Source organism: Megalobrama amblycephala, linkage group LG12 (assembly GCF_018812025.1).
Source record: "Megalobrama amblycephala isolate DHTTF-2021 linkage group LG12, ASM1881202v1, whole genome shotgun sequence".
NCBI classification, from domain to species: domain Eukaryota; kingdom Metazoa; phylum Chordata; class Actinopteri; order Cypriniformes; family Xenocyprididae; genus Megalobrama; species Megalobrama amblycephala.
Genome location: NC_063055.1, coordinates 24,388,923 through 24,404,778, shown reverse-complemented (window position 1 = coordinate 24,404,778; position 15,856 = coordinate 24,388,923). Strand labels below are relative to the sequence as shown.

Sequence of the window (15,856 nt, the reverse complement as noted above, 5' to 3'; positions counted from 1 at the left end):
ACCAAACAGGAGAGACTCTACAACGTCGCTATGGTTTCCAAGCTGTCAATCATCGCATTTTCGAGAGTGAGTCGTGTTCCGTACACACATGTAATGATAATTTAGGGGATTCACTCCCGTATTTAAATGCGGTTGTCACTCCTAAAACTTACAGTGTGTACGTGGCCTACATGAACTTAATTTAACTGTGTTGGTTCTACTAAAAATGAGTATTGACAGCTTTACTTAATAAGTGTTTGTTCAGTCAACTTAACATTGCTGAGTGAAACACAAATTAATGTTGACATAACTTAACTGGGCAGTGGATCCGTAGGTCCCAGCATGCTTTGCAAGGGACTGCATTAGGAGAGTAAATTTAGGGATTAAAAGTGTTATTTTATGTTTTCCAGTAAAGGGAATGATGTTGTTAGTTTATGTTAGTGTTTAATGTTCAGTTTTGTTGGACATTTAGAGGAGTTTCCAACCCGATCTCACGGCAATTTGTACATATTTTATGAGGTGGCTAATTCGTATGAATTTGTACGACCTCACTTGTATGAATTTGTAAGTTTTTTTTGCTAAATTGTATGTATTTTACCAACTCCTAACCCCACCCCTAAACCTACCCATCACTGGGGTTTAGACAAATCTTATGAATTTGTACGAGCGAGGTCTGAATTAGCCACCTCGTGAAAACGTATGAATTGGTTGTGAGATAGCGTTGGAGTTTCTGTAATGTTTTTTTTTTTTTAATTTTGTGGTTACCATTATGCAGAAGAGTGGCACCTGTTTAGGCTGTGAGCACTGGAATTCCTGCTCTCAATTAAATTGAGTTTGTTCAAGTTATTTTTTTGAGTGCATTCTGTAGAGCAAATAGTTAATTTAATAAGGTAAATTAAGTCAATAAATGTGTTTAATATAACATTATTAAGTAAACTCCACATATTACGTAACAGTAACAAATTCAAATGATTTGTAGTTACTCACAAATTTATTTTGTTCATACAGCTGAATTGTTATTTGTACAAATTACTCAAAAAAGCAGAGTCAAGTGGTTCCACGCAACTATATTAAGTAAATTCAACAATTCCTTTTTTTTTGAGTGTATGTAAATCTGCTGCCGTATCTTGTGCTTGGCTTTGTGCTGATCGACTGCTTCTTTGTTCCCTGTTCATTTATATTGTCTTTCCAAATATTGTTGATGTGTTCAGTGGTATTGTCAAAATGATATATGCAAAATTTCTGATCTAAGTAAGGAAAGTTTCTGAGATGTAAAGAGGGAGGTCAGAAGGTTCACCCATCTTGGTTTTGGGGAGTGCAGATGGTTATGAATGAGGAACAAATATCAGCAAGAGTCAGTTCTATTTTTATTTTGTGGTTCTGATTCTTTATTAAATATAAAGAAGTGTAACCTTGGCTATTTAAATAATAATTTGTGTCTGTACTGAATTGTCATTTGAAATTATGCACAAAACCGTAATGTAAAGTGTCTAATGTGGGCAGGATTATGAATTATTTATCTTTAGATTCTTAGCTTTAAGCTTTGGTTGAAGTTAACTTAATATTGCATTTTTGTTTTGTTTTGTGAAATAATTGGCCTGCAGTATCGATGCGGACCTCCTAGTGGTCACTGACCCCCTGTTGACAGTCCTTGATGTAGTATTTAATATTCAGGCTCAAAATCTCAGAGGAAATTTTAATTGGAGAGCTGTACTCTCCTCTTTTCTTGTTAATAACTTGGTTCTGTTGAAAAGCTAGAATTTCAGTCTGAATATGAGCTGTTGTGGCTGAGAGAAATATTTTTATTCAGTGCAAGGAGTCACAAGTTCAAATTCTGCGTGACTGGCTTTTAATTATTTCCCCCCTAATAAACCAATTCAAGTTGCATCTGTTTGTCAGTGTAGATATTAAAACAATCCTAGTGTCATTTTGTGCTTGTGAGGTGCAGCTCTGGGGCCTCTTGTCGAGAGAAGGTAAAGTGCACAAACCCAAAACTGCCACAAGCGAACAACAACAAAACAAACAATATATGTTTCACATAAATCATTAGAGTGCAAGCGATAATGAGAGGCACCAGCTGTGCTCAGCGGTGGGGTGGGAGGATGTTCATCTCAGAGATGAGGCTGGGCACATAAGAGACACGCCTTCAACACATTAATCAACGGCAAACAGCGACACCTTGTGGACAATCTTGTGCTATTGCAGGTTATATACATTAACATTATTGTACTTTACCATACACTGGACAACTATAAACTACTACAAACAAATTGTGCATGTAAAATCATCTGTGCTGATTTATGTATCATCAATGTGCTCTTTTGACAATCTCATCTGACTGTGTGATTAGGGCAATGCACAACAGACTAGTTAGCAATTCTTCTCTAGGTGGATGGCTTCACATATTTCTAACCTCCTAATTCTCTTTTAATGAATGACAATGCAGTATATCTTAGTGTAGGTTAATTGTGGGTCATAAAGAGAAAGTTCTCATAAAAATTGAGAGTTGCTCCAAATCCACGTGACTTCACATTGAATGTAAAACGCAAAAAGAAGATGTTTTGAAGAATGTATGAAACAATCTGTGTGAACAATGAAAGTGAATGGGCACTGGAGCTTGACGGAACATCACATTTGAATGAAGCGCTACAATGGAGGCAAAGATCATCAGTGAATAATTACTTACATTTCTTTCACAAAGCAATTGTATGACTTGAGAAGACTACTTTTATAGTGCTTTTTGTCTTTTTTATGCTTAACAGTCGCAGTCCCCATTCACTTTCATTGGAAAGAAAAAAGCGACCAGTGTATTCATAAATCAATTCATATTTGGTGTCCATGGATGCAAGAAAGTTTGGAACAACATGAGGGTGAGTAAATGATAAAACAATGAAAGAATCATTTTTAGGCGAACTGTCCCCTTAAATAATTTTCCCCTTGTTGTTGTGAAATGCAATGGTTGCTAGGGATACCACAAGGCCCTCATAGGAACATCTTGAGCCCCCCCCCCCCTCAAGGAGGACTCATTAACATGCAGCAGTGCTGTTTCTGACACAGGTTCCCCTGGGTAACCAGCCACTCAGTGTCTATTTTTATCACAGCAGCTTTTGTGATAGACGCGAAAGGTACACGCAGCTGGATGATCAAAAGCTTCACCGTTGTACTCATCAGTGTTTCAATATGACCCACAACTCCTGTCCCACTCTTCTTCACACTTTCCTCAGCTCTCCAGCCCTCTTCTGCTCCCTCAATCTATTCTTACTGGAATAAATACTGAAAATGTACCCCTTTCATTAAGACCAGAGTATTTGTTAAAAGCACATAAACCAAACTAAAAAGGAGAGTATGTTTAGGCTTACAGATTATTAGGCAGTGAGCTTTTAAGGGCAGCAATTCTCAATTACATTAGGCAGTCTTCACAGTATTCACGCTACACTACACATAAAGGGACTACACATTACACAAACCAAGACTATACTTTGGTTCCTTAAGAAAACTGGTCCTCTTCTTCCAGCTCAACATATTTACCTTATAAATATACTCAACTGCTTTTCCATATCACGTTGATTTACATTAATCTTTTTTATAACATATTTTACTATTTATATCTTTCAGAACCTGCTTTCTTATAATGGCATTTTTTTAGAGAGAAAAAAAATACAACATATATTATGCAAATACTTATGTTATCGTCCAATAGTCTGGGGTCGTTAAGATTTTTTAAAGAAGTTTTTGAAAGAAGCATCCTATGAATCCTAATATTGTGAAATGCTAAATTTTAAAATGGTTTTACATTTTAATAATATATTTTTGTGTCTTTTTGTGTCACTTTTGATAAAATGAATGCATCCTTGTTGAATAAATGTATTTATTTCTTTAAAAAAAATCTTGCTGACTACAAAATTTTGAACGATAGCATATATATATCTCTGTGTGAAATTATGAGGCCATTATGTGTATGGCATTTTGAAAGAATTCTTACAATATCAGATTGAAATCCACACAGATGACCCTATTATGTATTTTACACATATTTCAGAGATCAGCCGTATTACAGAAAAATGAACCCCAACTTAACCACATCTTATCTGTTTCGTGGCCATGACGAGAATGTGTCTGTAATATGGCCTCAGAACAGCAAGTTTGAAAACAGGCAGTGCCAAACACTTCTCTGTGCAGTAAACTCACTACAGTATATGTAAATAATCTGAGATTGGTATTTGTAAATCATAAGCAAATACAATTTAACCATTTCCATGATTTGTGGTTTGAAGTTTAAAAACATACAGTAGATTTCAGTACCATTCCCTTTTTGGAACTTATTGTAATCTCCACCAAGCATGATAACTTTCAGTAAAAACAGAGACCATCTAATGCAGATTTCTCCACTGGTTAAGAACTGTGGTGCAGAGTAAATCTGCAATTATTGCCATTGCAGACCTGGAAATAAAATGAAATATTTGTTGATTTGTAATTTTAAAGTTATAGTTATTGTGCTTGGTGGAGTTACTTGGCTCAAACTGTGCCACTTATTGCATCCTGGAAATTTCATTCCTTGTGCTGTGTGAGAGTCACCTCTAATCAGGCAGTCATATTTGTTAAGATTATAAAAATTAAAAACATCTAGATACAACTTTCCAAAAAAGAAACTTAAAAAGAACATCAGATAAATCCAGTTGCAAAAACAGCCTGAACTTGACACTGATACTGTATATTTTGATACTGCACTGAGACTACAGTATGTGCTTTGTGTATGAATACATATGTCGCCCACCTGTGCTGAGATGTGGACATGACAGACTGTTGATGTGCCAAGTCTATAACCAAGAACACTTATAAAATGAACACGTACTTCAGTCTGTAACAGAAATCAAGCTATCAATTCACTCTATTGTCAGGTGGTCTGTATTTAACAGTGACACTTACATAATATCCATTAGAGGACTCATTATAATAAGTGAAAGCTTTATTTTCTCTGAGCCCCTCTAAGTCTTCTATCTTTATGATCTCTAAAGGTGGGTTTAAATTAAATTCCTTGCATGGCATGGTTTATCTTGTGCATTTTGTAAGATGTCTGGAGTTCAGCAGCATTGGTAACACCTTAACCTGAACGATAAGTATCACTACAGCACTCACAGAGAGGGATGTGCTACCCACCCCTATGGCCCCAAAACCAGTGACAGAGACCAAACCTGCAGCTTGAATGTGTTCATTACCTTCTTAGAGTTGACATTATTTATCTATATGCAAAAATAACTTACCAAATAAGCCACCTTACATACTGATCTGAAAGCTCCAGGCTCTCTTTCACCTTCAGACCAGCATCTGTAGTCCGTATGAATAATTGGGCCCAGGGGAAGCTGTCTAGTCAGGGAATACGGAAGGATCTCTGTGTCTTTCTGTTCGTTTTCTTGTGGTCCTGCTCCTCTGGATGGCTTGGGTTAAGGTGTGACCAACACTAGGACCTTCTCATCTGTTCAGCATCTTCTTTCTCTTTCCATCTCAGTCTGTGGGTGGTGGGTTGGAGGATCAGGACTCAGATTTGGGAGGGGCAGGGTTGGTCTGGTAACCGCTGCCATAGCCGCTGATGGAGGTAGAGTTGGTGATGAGCTCCACAGGAGAGGTGCTGCCGGGGCCCAGATAAGCCCGATGGCTGGGCATGGGAGAAGGGGCTTCGCTGGGATTCTTCCCGAGGATAAACCTTGTCTCATCTTCCAGGTTGGAAGCCTCCTTTGCCAGGCTCTTACGGTAGGAGACGGACAGCTTGTTGGAGCCGTCTGGGAGCCAGTTAAAGTGACGGGCGATAAAGACCAATGGAAGAGGAAGCATGGCCACGATGATCAGAGCAAAACACATGGCTAGTGCCCAAGGAGGATAACTTTGAAACCTCTCCATGGCCTGATTATAGGGAGAAGGAGAGAAAGAAATGGTGAAATAGAATAGAAGTCACTAAGTTAAAATCCTTTAATGATATTTTCCAATTTAAATGTCATCAAAATCTAGAATACATAGCTAACTTCCTCCTTGAAATATAGGTCTATTCAAAACGTTTGGGGTTGGAAAGATTAATATATATATATATATATATATATATATATATATATCTATATTATATATGATGACTTCAGATGCAAAAGTCTGTAAGTGCTAGGGGAGCAACGGTTCAAATTGCTCACGGTTCGGTTTGTATCATGGTTTTAGGGTCACGTTTTCAGTACGGTTCAGTATTTGCTATGTTTATGGAAAATAGGACTACTGTCAAATAAAAATAAATAAAATAAGAACAAACAATCAAACTACAAGCAACATCACAAATAAGTACAATAAAGCAAATATTCAAATAAAATAAACAGTGCTTTTCAGGTTTTTCAGGGATCTAACAGTAGTTTTCAGGTACAGAAAATGGATAAAGTAATCAAATATAAAATAACACTGCATATTATCTTTACTGTATAAAATAAATAAAGATTAATCATTATTGAAGTTACAAAAACTATTCAGTCAAGAGCAGTGAGTGATTTCTTTGTTATTTGTTGTTTGATTTAACATTAAAAACAGGCAGCAGGAATAGTTTTTTTCTCATGCACGATCCAGTACATACTGTTACACATGCGCTGTCTTTCTCGACTAATATACGTTCACTTAAGACATAAGACATAAGACACTTAAGACTATGTTTGCTAGAATACTCGCCAAGACGGGCATGCTGACATAATTTTTGTATGAATTTGTCCGCTGAAGCTCAAGACTTGAAAGAGAACTCAGTATTTGCGCGCTGACTGAAATAAGCTTGTGCGCGCTTCTGATGAGCGCACACAAATCTTCTCACAGCGCGTGCGAGTTCTCTTTCGCGTCTTGTTCTTGAAGGTTTAAATCAGCAAGGTTTAAATCAGCAAGCCTTAAATGAGTTAGTTTAAACACAGATAGCAACGTGTGCTGTTCAGTTCTCACCTGCGCTCGCGCGCTATCAACACCCGGGTGATGACGGCGTAAATGACTGGACATTAGAGCAAACGGCACTCGCAGTTAACACTTTACAAAGAGTGACTGTTTCGTCCACACTTTTTGATTATCGTTGTTGTAACGTTTTGCGCATCCATCGACTGAAACATACATTATCTGAACTCTGTCTGTTTTCCACGTTGCTATTTTAAACAAACCATATTAACCAATAGATGCGTCGTCATTCGAGATGGACCGCGGTGCAAAAGTGCGTACCGAACCGTAAGTGGAGAACCGTACGGTTCGATTTTTTTACCGAGAACCGTTGCACCCCTAGTAAGTGCCATCTGAAATTCTCTTCTAAAATTAGTTTTTATCAAGCTCGTATGTTTATGTTCAGTTATTTCACTTTATGACCTATTAATTGCCATTAAAGTGAAATTACTGAACCTAAACATACAAGCTTGATAAAAATGCTCATTTTAGAAGAAAATTTCAGAGGCTTTTGCATCTGAAGATTTCATATATATATATATATATATATATAAATATTACTACCATTCAAAAGTTTGGGGTTGGTAAGATTTATATATATACACATTAAATTGATCAAAAGTGACAGTAATGACATTTATGTTACAAAAGATTTCTATTTCAAATAAATGCTGTTCTTTTCAACTTTATATTCAACAAAGAATCGAGAAAATATTAAACAGCAAAACTGTTTTAAACATTGATAAAAATAAGAAATGTTTCTTGAGACATATACATAGCATATAACTAACCAGGTCTTGCACCCATGCATTGTATCCTGGAGGGCTGATGGCCATCTCTACAACACTGGCAGAAATCAGTATGATCAGACACACTGGAGACACATACTTCCACAGGTAGAAGTAAATAATGCACGGTCTGAAACCCAGCATGTCCTCCAGATCCTGCATGAACCTAATGAACACCATAAAGCATGCAGAATTACAGATCAATATCAGACACAAGGCAAAAACAAACTGAACTGCATAAAGACTATATTTGGTGTTAGCAAGAACAAACAATGAGGAGATCTGATTTCAGAGATTACAGGGGCTTTTGCACTGGGTAGTTACAGGAATTCAGTTATAGGAACACGCCACCAGGGCGGTCTCCCAAGACACTAAACGCTGCTGTTGGTTAAAGGTGCCCTAGAACTTTTTTTAAAAAGATGTAATATAAGTCTAAGGTGTCCCCTGAATGAGTCAGTGAAGTTTCAGCTCAAAATACCCCATAGATTTTTTTTAATTCATTTTTTTAACTGCCTATTTTGGGGCATCATTATAAATGAGCCGATTCAGGGCTACTGGCCCTTTAATTCTCGTGCTCCACGCCCACGGAGCTCGCGCTTGCCTTGAACAGTGCATAAACAAAGTTCACACAGCTAATATAACCCTCAAATGGATCTTTACAAAGTGTTCGTCATGCATGCGGCATGCATGCGTCGGATTATGTGAGTATTGTATACTGTTATATTGTTTACATTTGATTCTGAATGAATTTGAGGCTGTGCTCCGTGGCTAACGGGTAATGCTACACTGTTGGAGAGATTTATAAAGAATGAAGTTGTGTTTATGAATTATACAGACTGCAAGTGTTTAAAAATGAAAATAGCGACGGCTCTTGTCTCCGTGAATACAGTAAGAAACGATGGTAACTTTAACCACATTTAACAGTACATTAGCAACATGCTAACGAAACATTTAGAAAGACAATTTACAAATATCACAAAAAATATCATGATATCATAAATCATGTCAGTTATTATTGCTCCATCTGCCATTTTTCGCTATTGTTCTTGCTTGCTTACCTAGTCTGATGATTCAGCTGTGCACAGATCCAGACGTTACTGGCTGCCCTTGTCTAATGCCTTTCATAATGTTGGGAACATGGGCTGGCATATGCAAATATTGGGGCGTACACCCCGACTGTTACGTAACAGTCGGTGTTATGTTGAGATTCGCCTGTTCTTTGGAGGTCTTTTAAACAAATGAGATTTATATAAGGAGGAAACAATGGAGTTTGAGACTCACTGTATGTCATTTCCATGTACTGAACTCTTGTTATTTGACTATACCAAGATAAATTCAATTTTTCATTCGAGGGCACCTTTAATGAAAATTTGACTGATTGTTCGATTGGACTAAAAGTGATAAAAAAAGTGGTTAAAAAGTGGTTAAAAGTGATAAGACTTTTCAGTTTTATGGACGTCACCATCTCTGATTTTACTTTGGTCACTGACGCTACGTAAGCTTGACTCCCATTACATGTTCATACAGACAGAATCCGCTAGACCGCTACTATAAGTTGCTGTGTGAACGGACATGTTGAGACTTACACCTGTAAGTTAATGTGGTTGTCAATCCCAAAAATGGACAGTTTAAACATAGCCACAGACTGGCTGTGTCCGAAATCTCAAAAATGTTGGCTTCAGAGGATGCATTCCAAGGTAGGAAGGCATGAAGGCACATCAGAATCCAATTATAGCTTCACTTCCTGTCTCCTGAGATCCCTTCATCTGATCGATTTTTGAAGGCAGCATAGATGTATCCTTCACTGCCTTTGATATCGCACAATACTGTGCGTTCCATTCCGAGACAGTTCAGCTAAGAAAGATGGTGTCTGAAAGTTGCGGTTGGTTGTCAGTTTTTTGTGTAAATGTACATTTTTGAGCAACATTTATCACTTTTGATGTCATTTCTAGTTAGATATTACTATTGTAGTAATTAAATATTCGCTTAGTTATCACCAAAGCCTTCTCTATTTTGCTGTAGATCATTAAACCGTTACTCTGCCTCAGAAGTCTATCTGAAATCAATTTTGTGAGGTATCTTCGTGTCCAAATGCTGCCTGCAAAGTCATTGCCTGATAGAAAGCAGCCACTATGTAGGAACACTGAAGTGACTTAAGCCGGCAGACAGCGACGTAATTTAAGCGTGACATTCAACAACGTCAACAACTGGAGCATGGAGGACACCGTGATCGGGGCTGTTTTTGTTGTTGTGTTGTGGGGTTCGTGATAATTGAGATGGAATGTAGATTGAAATGTTATGCAATTGAAAGTGCAAAAAAGAGGGCTAAGAGACAAAATCTTCTACGACAACTTGCAGTGCTACATATCATCAAGGCTGAGAAAAGAACATAATGCCACAGACAAAAGTGAGAGGTAAATGCTATGTTCGTGGAATAAGGATATGTAAACTATCACTAATAATTCCCTACTATATCATATGCAAAAAAAAGTACACCAAAAGGGTAGTATGTCCAAATACATACAGTAGTATTCGAAAAACAGTAGGCGAGAAGTCTCCGGATTACCTACTACTTCTGCTGGGATTCTGAAGTGTGCACACTTTCCTCTCCCGTGAGCTACGGGAAGGGATTTATGAATGGAAGTGCTTCGACGCAACTGACACTCATAGGTCACGTGACAGTAACAAGATGACGAATGTAGTCCCTGTTGAAAAAACGAGCATATGCTGGTTAGGTATGTTTTGAACGGTGGCAGCTGGTTTGAGCTGATTTCTACTGGTCCTTAGTTGGTCATCATGAGCTGGTTTAAGCTGGTCCTGAGCTGGAGCTAGTTGCTTAGGACCAGCATCTGACCAGCTTAAACCAGCTCATGACCAGCTAAGGACTAACTAAGGTACACTTCACTGGTAGTTCCTATATTGTGCTGGATTAGACCCTTCTCTGAAGTAGGAGCTAATTTAGTCCCCCCAAAAGACATTTCTATAAATCCTGAATCCTCTAAATCCTGAAATTTTTCCCAATTCCTTCGGTACGAACACGCAAAAAAGAGGGTAGTTCCACTAATAATTATAGGAATTAGGAACTACAAAAAAGTTCCTCCAGTGCGAAAGCCCCTAAAGTCCTATTTTGAGTATCTCTCTGAACAAACCTCCAGAGAAATCCAACAGCACTAAACAATCTGCCCACCTCTTGGTGCCATAGACCCAGGCAACAGATACATTCTCCAGGATCACCACAATAGTGAGGGGCAAACCAGCAGAGTAGTCATCAAACATGGTGACAAAGTAGTTCCCTGAACGCTGGACAAACAGCAAGCCGCAAAAAAAGGCCACAATACAACAGCCCACTGGGGAAATACAAGATCATACAAGTTACTCGGTGCCTTATTAAATTGGCCCAGCATCATTTAGATTAAACTTAATTTACTGACTCAGAAATAAAAGAGCAGTGAACAAACTAGGAGTTCTCACCTGTGAGCACCTCTTTGCGAATTTTAAAGGTATCCAGAATGGGTGTGGTGATGCCAGTCATGGTGCCAATCATGCTGCCCAAGCCTAGGTTTATCAACATGAAGAAAAACATGACAGACCAGAATGGAGAAGCAGGAAAATGGGTCATAGCCTCTGTGAAGGCAATAAAAGCCAGACCAGTGCCTTGAACAGCCTGATCGGAGAGAGAGAGAGAGAGAGAAAGCGAGAGAGAACAGTGTTATTATCATATATAAAAAAACTAAAGCTAAAACTAAATGAAAACGTTTTTGTTACATGAAATAAAAACTTTTACATAATTGTAAAAATTCAAACTAAACTAAAATAAATAAATAAAATATGAAATTACATTTTATTTTTTATATAGAATTTATTGTGAAAGTTTTTACATTTTATAACCTCTTTTCATAAATGAAAATGCCACTAGATGCTGGTAATTAAATAATCATTTAACACACTAATTTTGGTAGCATAAATATACTAAAATAATAAAGCAAATGAAGTGAAAAGAGGAAACACTGAAAAACTAAGTAAAAATAAATAAAATAAAAAGGCTATATAACACAGAGAGATGAATAAATAAAACAGTTTAATTGCGCACAAATTAAATCAAATGAAAAATACAAAATGGCTCTAAAATTCATAAATAGCTTGAACAGACAATATATTCCGGAGCATTACGGTTCAGTGAAAGGCATTATTACAATAGACATTTTTGTCTACTGAGCTTGGCAAAAAACAAATGATAAAAGTCTAAATTTAAGTTTCATCCATCCTAAATGGCTTAGCTGAAAACCTGCTGAAAGCCTTCAGCTCATGGGCCGAACACCTGCCTTATTGAGCTCATCCTCCAGCAGACACGGCTCCAACCCAAGCTGCGCAAAACTGTCCTCTTTCACAATCTTTATTACGCCGTACATCTCGGCATAGTCCGACGTGCTGAGGTGGGAAAAGTTGACGTGAGGGGGGATGAGATCCTGACTCAGCACATTTGAGTTCAAGTAGCCTAGAATCTTTTCAGCATTCCTACAGGAGAACAACACAGACATGAGGCTGTTGCATGACCTCGAAATCCAGCGTCCAAATGTAGATTTAAAGATATTAGGCATAAATATTATATTACAATGGAGAGTGTAACCTAATCCAATCACAAAAAATGATCCTTTTATGAGAGAAATTAAATGCACCGGGAGGTCATACGTACTCAACAACACATTTCTCGTTCATGATGTTGGCTTTGAAGCCCAGCACAGCAAACACCACGAGTGTGGCCAGTATAGAGGTCAGGAAGTTGATGAAGGAGACCAGCACAGCATCAAAATGACAGTTGTTGTCTCTTTTATTGTAACTGGAAAAAGCAATGACACCTCCGAAACCCAGACCTAGAGCAAAGAAGACCTGTGTGGCAGCTTCACGCCATACCTGCGGCTCCAACATGATCTCCAGCTAAAATTGAATAAATTAAAACAATTTATTACATTTGAGTGATTAAAAATCTAATCTTTAAACAAATGAACAGTGCCAAATAAGTGTCAGCATAGCTGAAGGCCTTCTATTGTTTAGAATCATATGTGATTAACATAATAGAATCATATTTCATAATGTGAATTTGATTAAATATCCCAACTACACCACAAGAGGGAGTCCAACCATGTGACAGAGTGCTACATTTTAGCTGCACAAATTTTCTTTTTAATATTGCTGACTATATAAAGCGTTGCTTACACTGCATGAAATGTGTCTGCTAGATAATCAATCTTAAGTCATCTGGATAGCCTAAATATCACGTGTGCGTTTTATTAGAAAGAATTAGAAAGCGTGTACGTACACTCGCCTTACCTTGGGTGTGAACATGTGAGCAATGCCATCTACTGCTCCTTTAAGAAACATTCCTCTCACCAGGAAGCAGAAGAGCACCACGTATGGAAAGAGTGAGCTGAAGTACATCACCTGCACAAACATGGTGTGACAATACTGATTGTGTTTTTGTTCAAATGTTTTATAATGATTTGTGCATACATTTCACAGAAAACAATAACTGTGTATTAATGCTTTTGGTATTATTTATTACAATAAGTGTTCATAAATGTAAAGTTTTTGATAAGAATCCACTCTTGCCACATTATTTGGTTGATATCTTTGGTGGGAATAAATAAACAAAAAAAAAAACTAATACATTCTACTTTTATTGATTTATTTCATTAATTAAAATTAAATGTAAACATTATTTTAAATAAACATATATATATATATATATATATATATATATATATATATATATATATATATATATATATATATATATATATATATATATATATATAAGCTGTTTAAAAGGCACAATATGTAAGATTTTTGGATTAAAATAGCCAAAAACCACTAGAGCAATGACTGTAAAAATTAATTTGCATGGTTTATCCTTTTGATCTTTAATTCATAATATTAGCAAAAATCTAACCTTTCATTGAAGGATAAGAATTGAAAGTGGGGGGAAGTCACATTATGAAATAAATGTTTTTCTCCAAAACATGTTGGCCACAATTATTGACACCCTTTTATTCAATACTGTTTTCAACCTCTTTTTTGCCAAGATAACAGCTCTGAGTCTTCACCTATAATGCCTGATGAGTTTGAAGAACACCTGACAAAAGATCAGAGACCATTCCTTCATACAGAATCTCTCCAGATCCTTCAGATTCCCAGCTCCATGTCTGTGCTTCTTCTCTTCAGTTCACTCCACTCATTTTCTTTAGGATTCAGGTCAGGGAACTGGGACAGCCATGGCAGAAGCTTCATTTTGTGCTCAGTGACACATTTTTGTGTTGGTTTTGATGTTTGTTTTGGATTGTCCTGATGGAAGATCCAACCATGGCCCATTGTTGGATTTCTAGCAGAAGCGGTCAGGTTTTATCTTTTGGTATTTGATAGAATCCATGATACCATGAATCTGAACAAGATGTCCAGGACCTCCAGCAAAACAAATAGGCCCACAACATTAAAGATCCAGCAGTATACTTAACCGTGGGCACGGGGTACTTTTTATCCCTGTGTGCACCAAACCCATCTGGTGGGTTTGCTGCCAAAAAGCTCTTTTTTTAGTTTCATCTAACCATAGAAGCCGGTCCCGTTTGAAGTTCCAGTCATGTCTGACAACTGAATATGCTGGAGATTGTTTCTGGGTGAAAGTAGAGGATTTTTCTTGAAAACCTCCCGAACACCTTGTGGGGATGTAGATGCTGTTTGATAAAAATTTTTAGGCTTTCTGACCCTAAACTCAACTAATCTCTGCAATTCTCCAGCTGTGATCCATGGAGAGTCTTTGTCCAATCAAACTTTCCTCCTCACTTCACATTTGGACGATTTAGACACACGTCCTCTTCCAGGCAGATTTTTAACATCTTTAGTTAATTGGAACTTCTTAATTATTGCCCTGATAGTGGAAATGGGGATTTTCAATGTTTTAGCTTTTTTCTTACAGCCACTTTCTATTTTGTGAAGCTCAACAATCTTTTGCTGCACATCAGAACTATATTCTTTGGTTTTAGTCATTGTGATGAATGAATGATTAAGGGAATTTGGCCTTTGTGTTTCCTCATGTTTATACTCCTGTGGAACAGGAAGTCATGGCTGGACAATATCATGTTCATGATCACCCTGGAGTGCAAAAAAAAAAATGTAAATATGAATGTGAATACACTTCAGAGATATTTTACTTATAAAAAAAATCTATGGGTGCCAATAATTGTGACCAACGTGTTTTGGAGAAAAACATTTATTTCATAATGTGATTTTCCCCCACTTTTAATTCTTTTCCTTCAATGAAAGGTTAGATTTTTGCTAATTTTATGAATTAAAAGATCAAAAGGATAAACATGTTTTACCATGCCTAATATCGATCAAGCTTACTGCAATGTGCAACAAGTGTCTCATAGTAGCCGCTAAGCGAACACACAGAGTAGCACTATAACAACTTTCAACGCACAAATGTATCTAATATGATAAAATCTTTACCCCACATACACTTGACCGGAAGATGTGGCATAATAAAAGTTCCGCTGCTCTCGAACCATGTGTCGCGCTCGTCTCTTATTAGCAATCACTCCAACGGCCTCATTCAGCTCCCACAGCACTCGGCCCTGCTCTGCTTCATACTACAGTAATGTTAATAATCTCATACATGAACATGATTTCAGTCCTGTCCCGATTCTTTTCCACTATGTGTAAACGTGAAGACAACACCTCCCATGATTCCGCGAAATCAAGTCATCATCAAGCTATGCTTTTTTTTTTTTTAATTAGCGGCCTCTAGTGGTGAAAATTTACATAGTGTGCCTTTAAGCTAGCCTTACAGTTAGATTGGTCTAATTTGAATCTTGAAAATAAGAATGATTAGCCCTAGCTAATTGCTAGTTGGTCAGGCTAGTTCTTAGTGGCTATGTTTATGCAACTGGCCCTTAGAACAGGTGGTGAAGCTCTATTGGTCTGATGAGATTAACTGAAATTTTGATTCATAGAACTATTTGTGTCCCTGTTGTTCAGACACTATGATACAGCTGGTAAATAGGTATTTTCCTGTAAAATCTGTGTTTGCAAAAACTGCAGCACTATCACACATTGAATTAGCTTCAAGGAGAAAACAAACGTTCCGCTCTGAGAAAATAATC

At 37.3% G+C, this 15,856-nt stretch overlaps 1 protein-coding gene across 3 annotated transcripts in view; it reads right to left on the bottom strand.

Moving 5' to 3' along the window:
• Nucleotides 1–731: 731 nt before the first annotated feature.
• The window catches only part of slc6a17 (solute carrier family 6 member 17), a 46,290-nt gene continuing 31,165 nt past the window's right edge, over nt 732–15,856 (bottom strand). For 2 of the 3 annotated variants that reach the window (XM_048209855.1, XM_048209854.1), the window contains 7 exons: nt 13,032–13,142; nt 12,397–12,638; nt 12,026–12,218; nt 11,175–11,367; nt 10,891–11,050; nt 7,707–7,869; nt 732–5,877 (listed from right to left, as the gene is read on the bottom strand). In XM_048209855.1, the coding sequence (XP_048065812.1) occupies nt 5,509–5,877; nt 7,707–7,869; nt 10,891–11,050; nt 11,175–11,367; nt 12,026–12,218; nt 12,397–12,638; nt 13,032–13,142 (1,431 nt within the window). In that variant the 3' untranslated portion in view covers nt 732–5,508. Of the gene's footprint in view, nt 5,878–7,706; nt 7,870–10,890; nt 11,051–11,174; nt 11,368–11,739; nt 12,219–12,396; nt 12,639–13,031; nt 13,143–15,856 lie in introns of those variants that run through there. The other variant, XM_048209856.1, reaches the window with a different exon arrangement.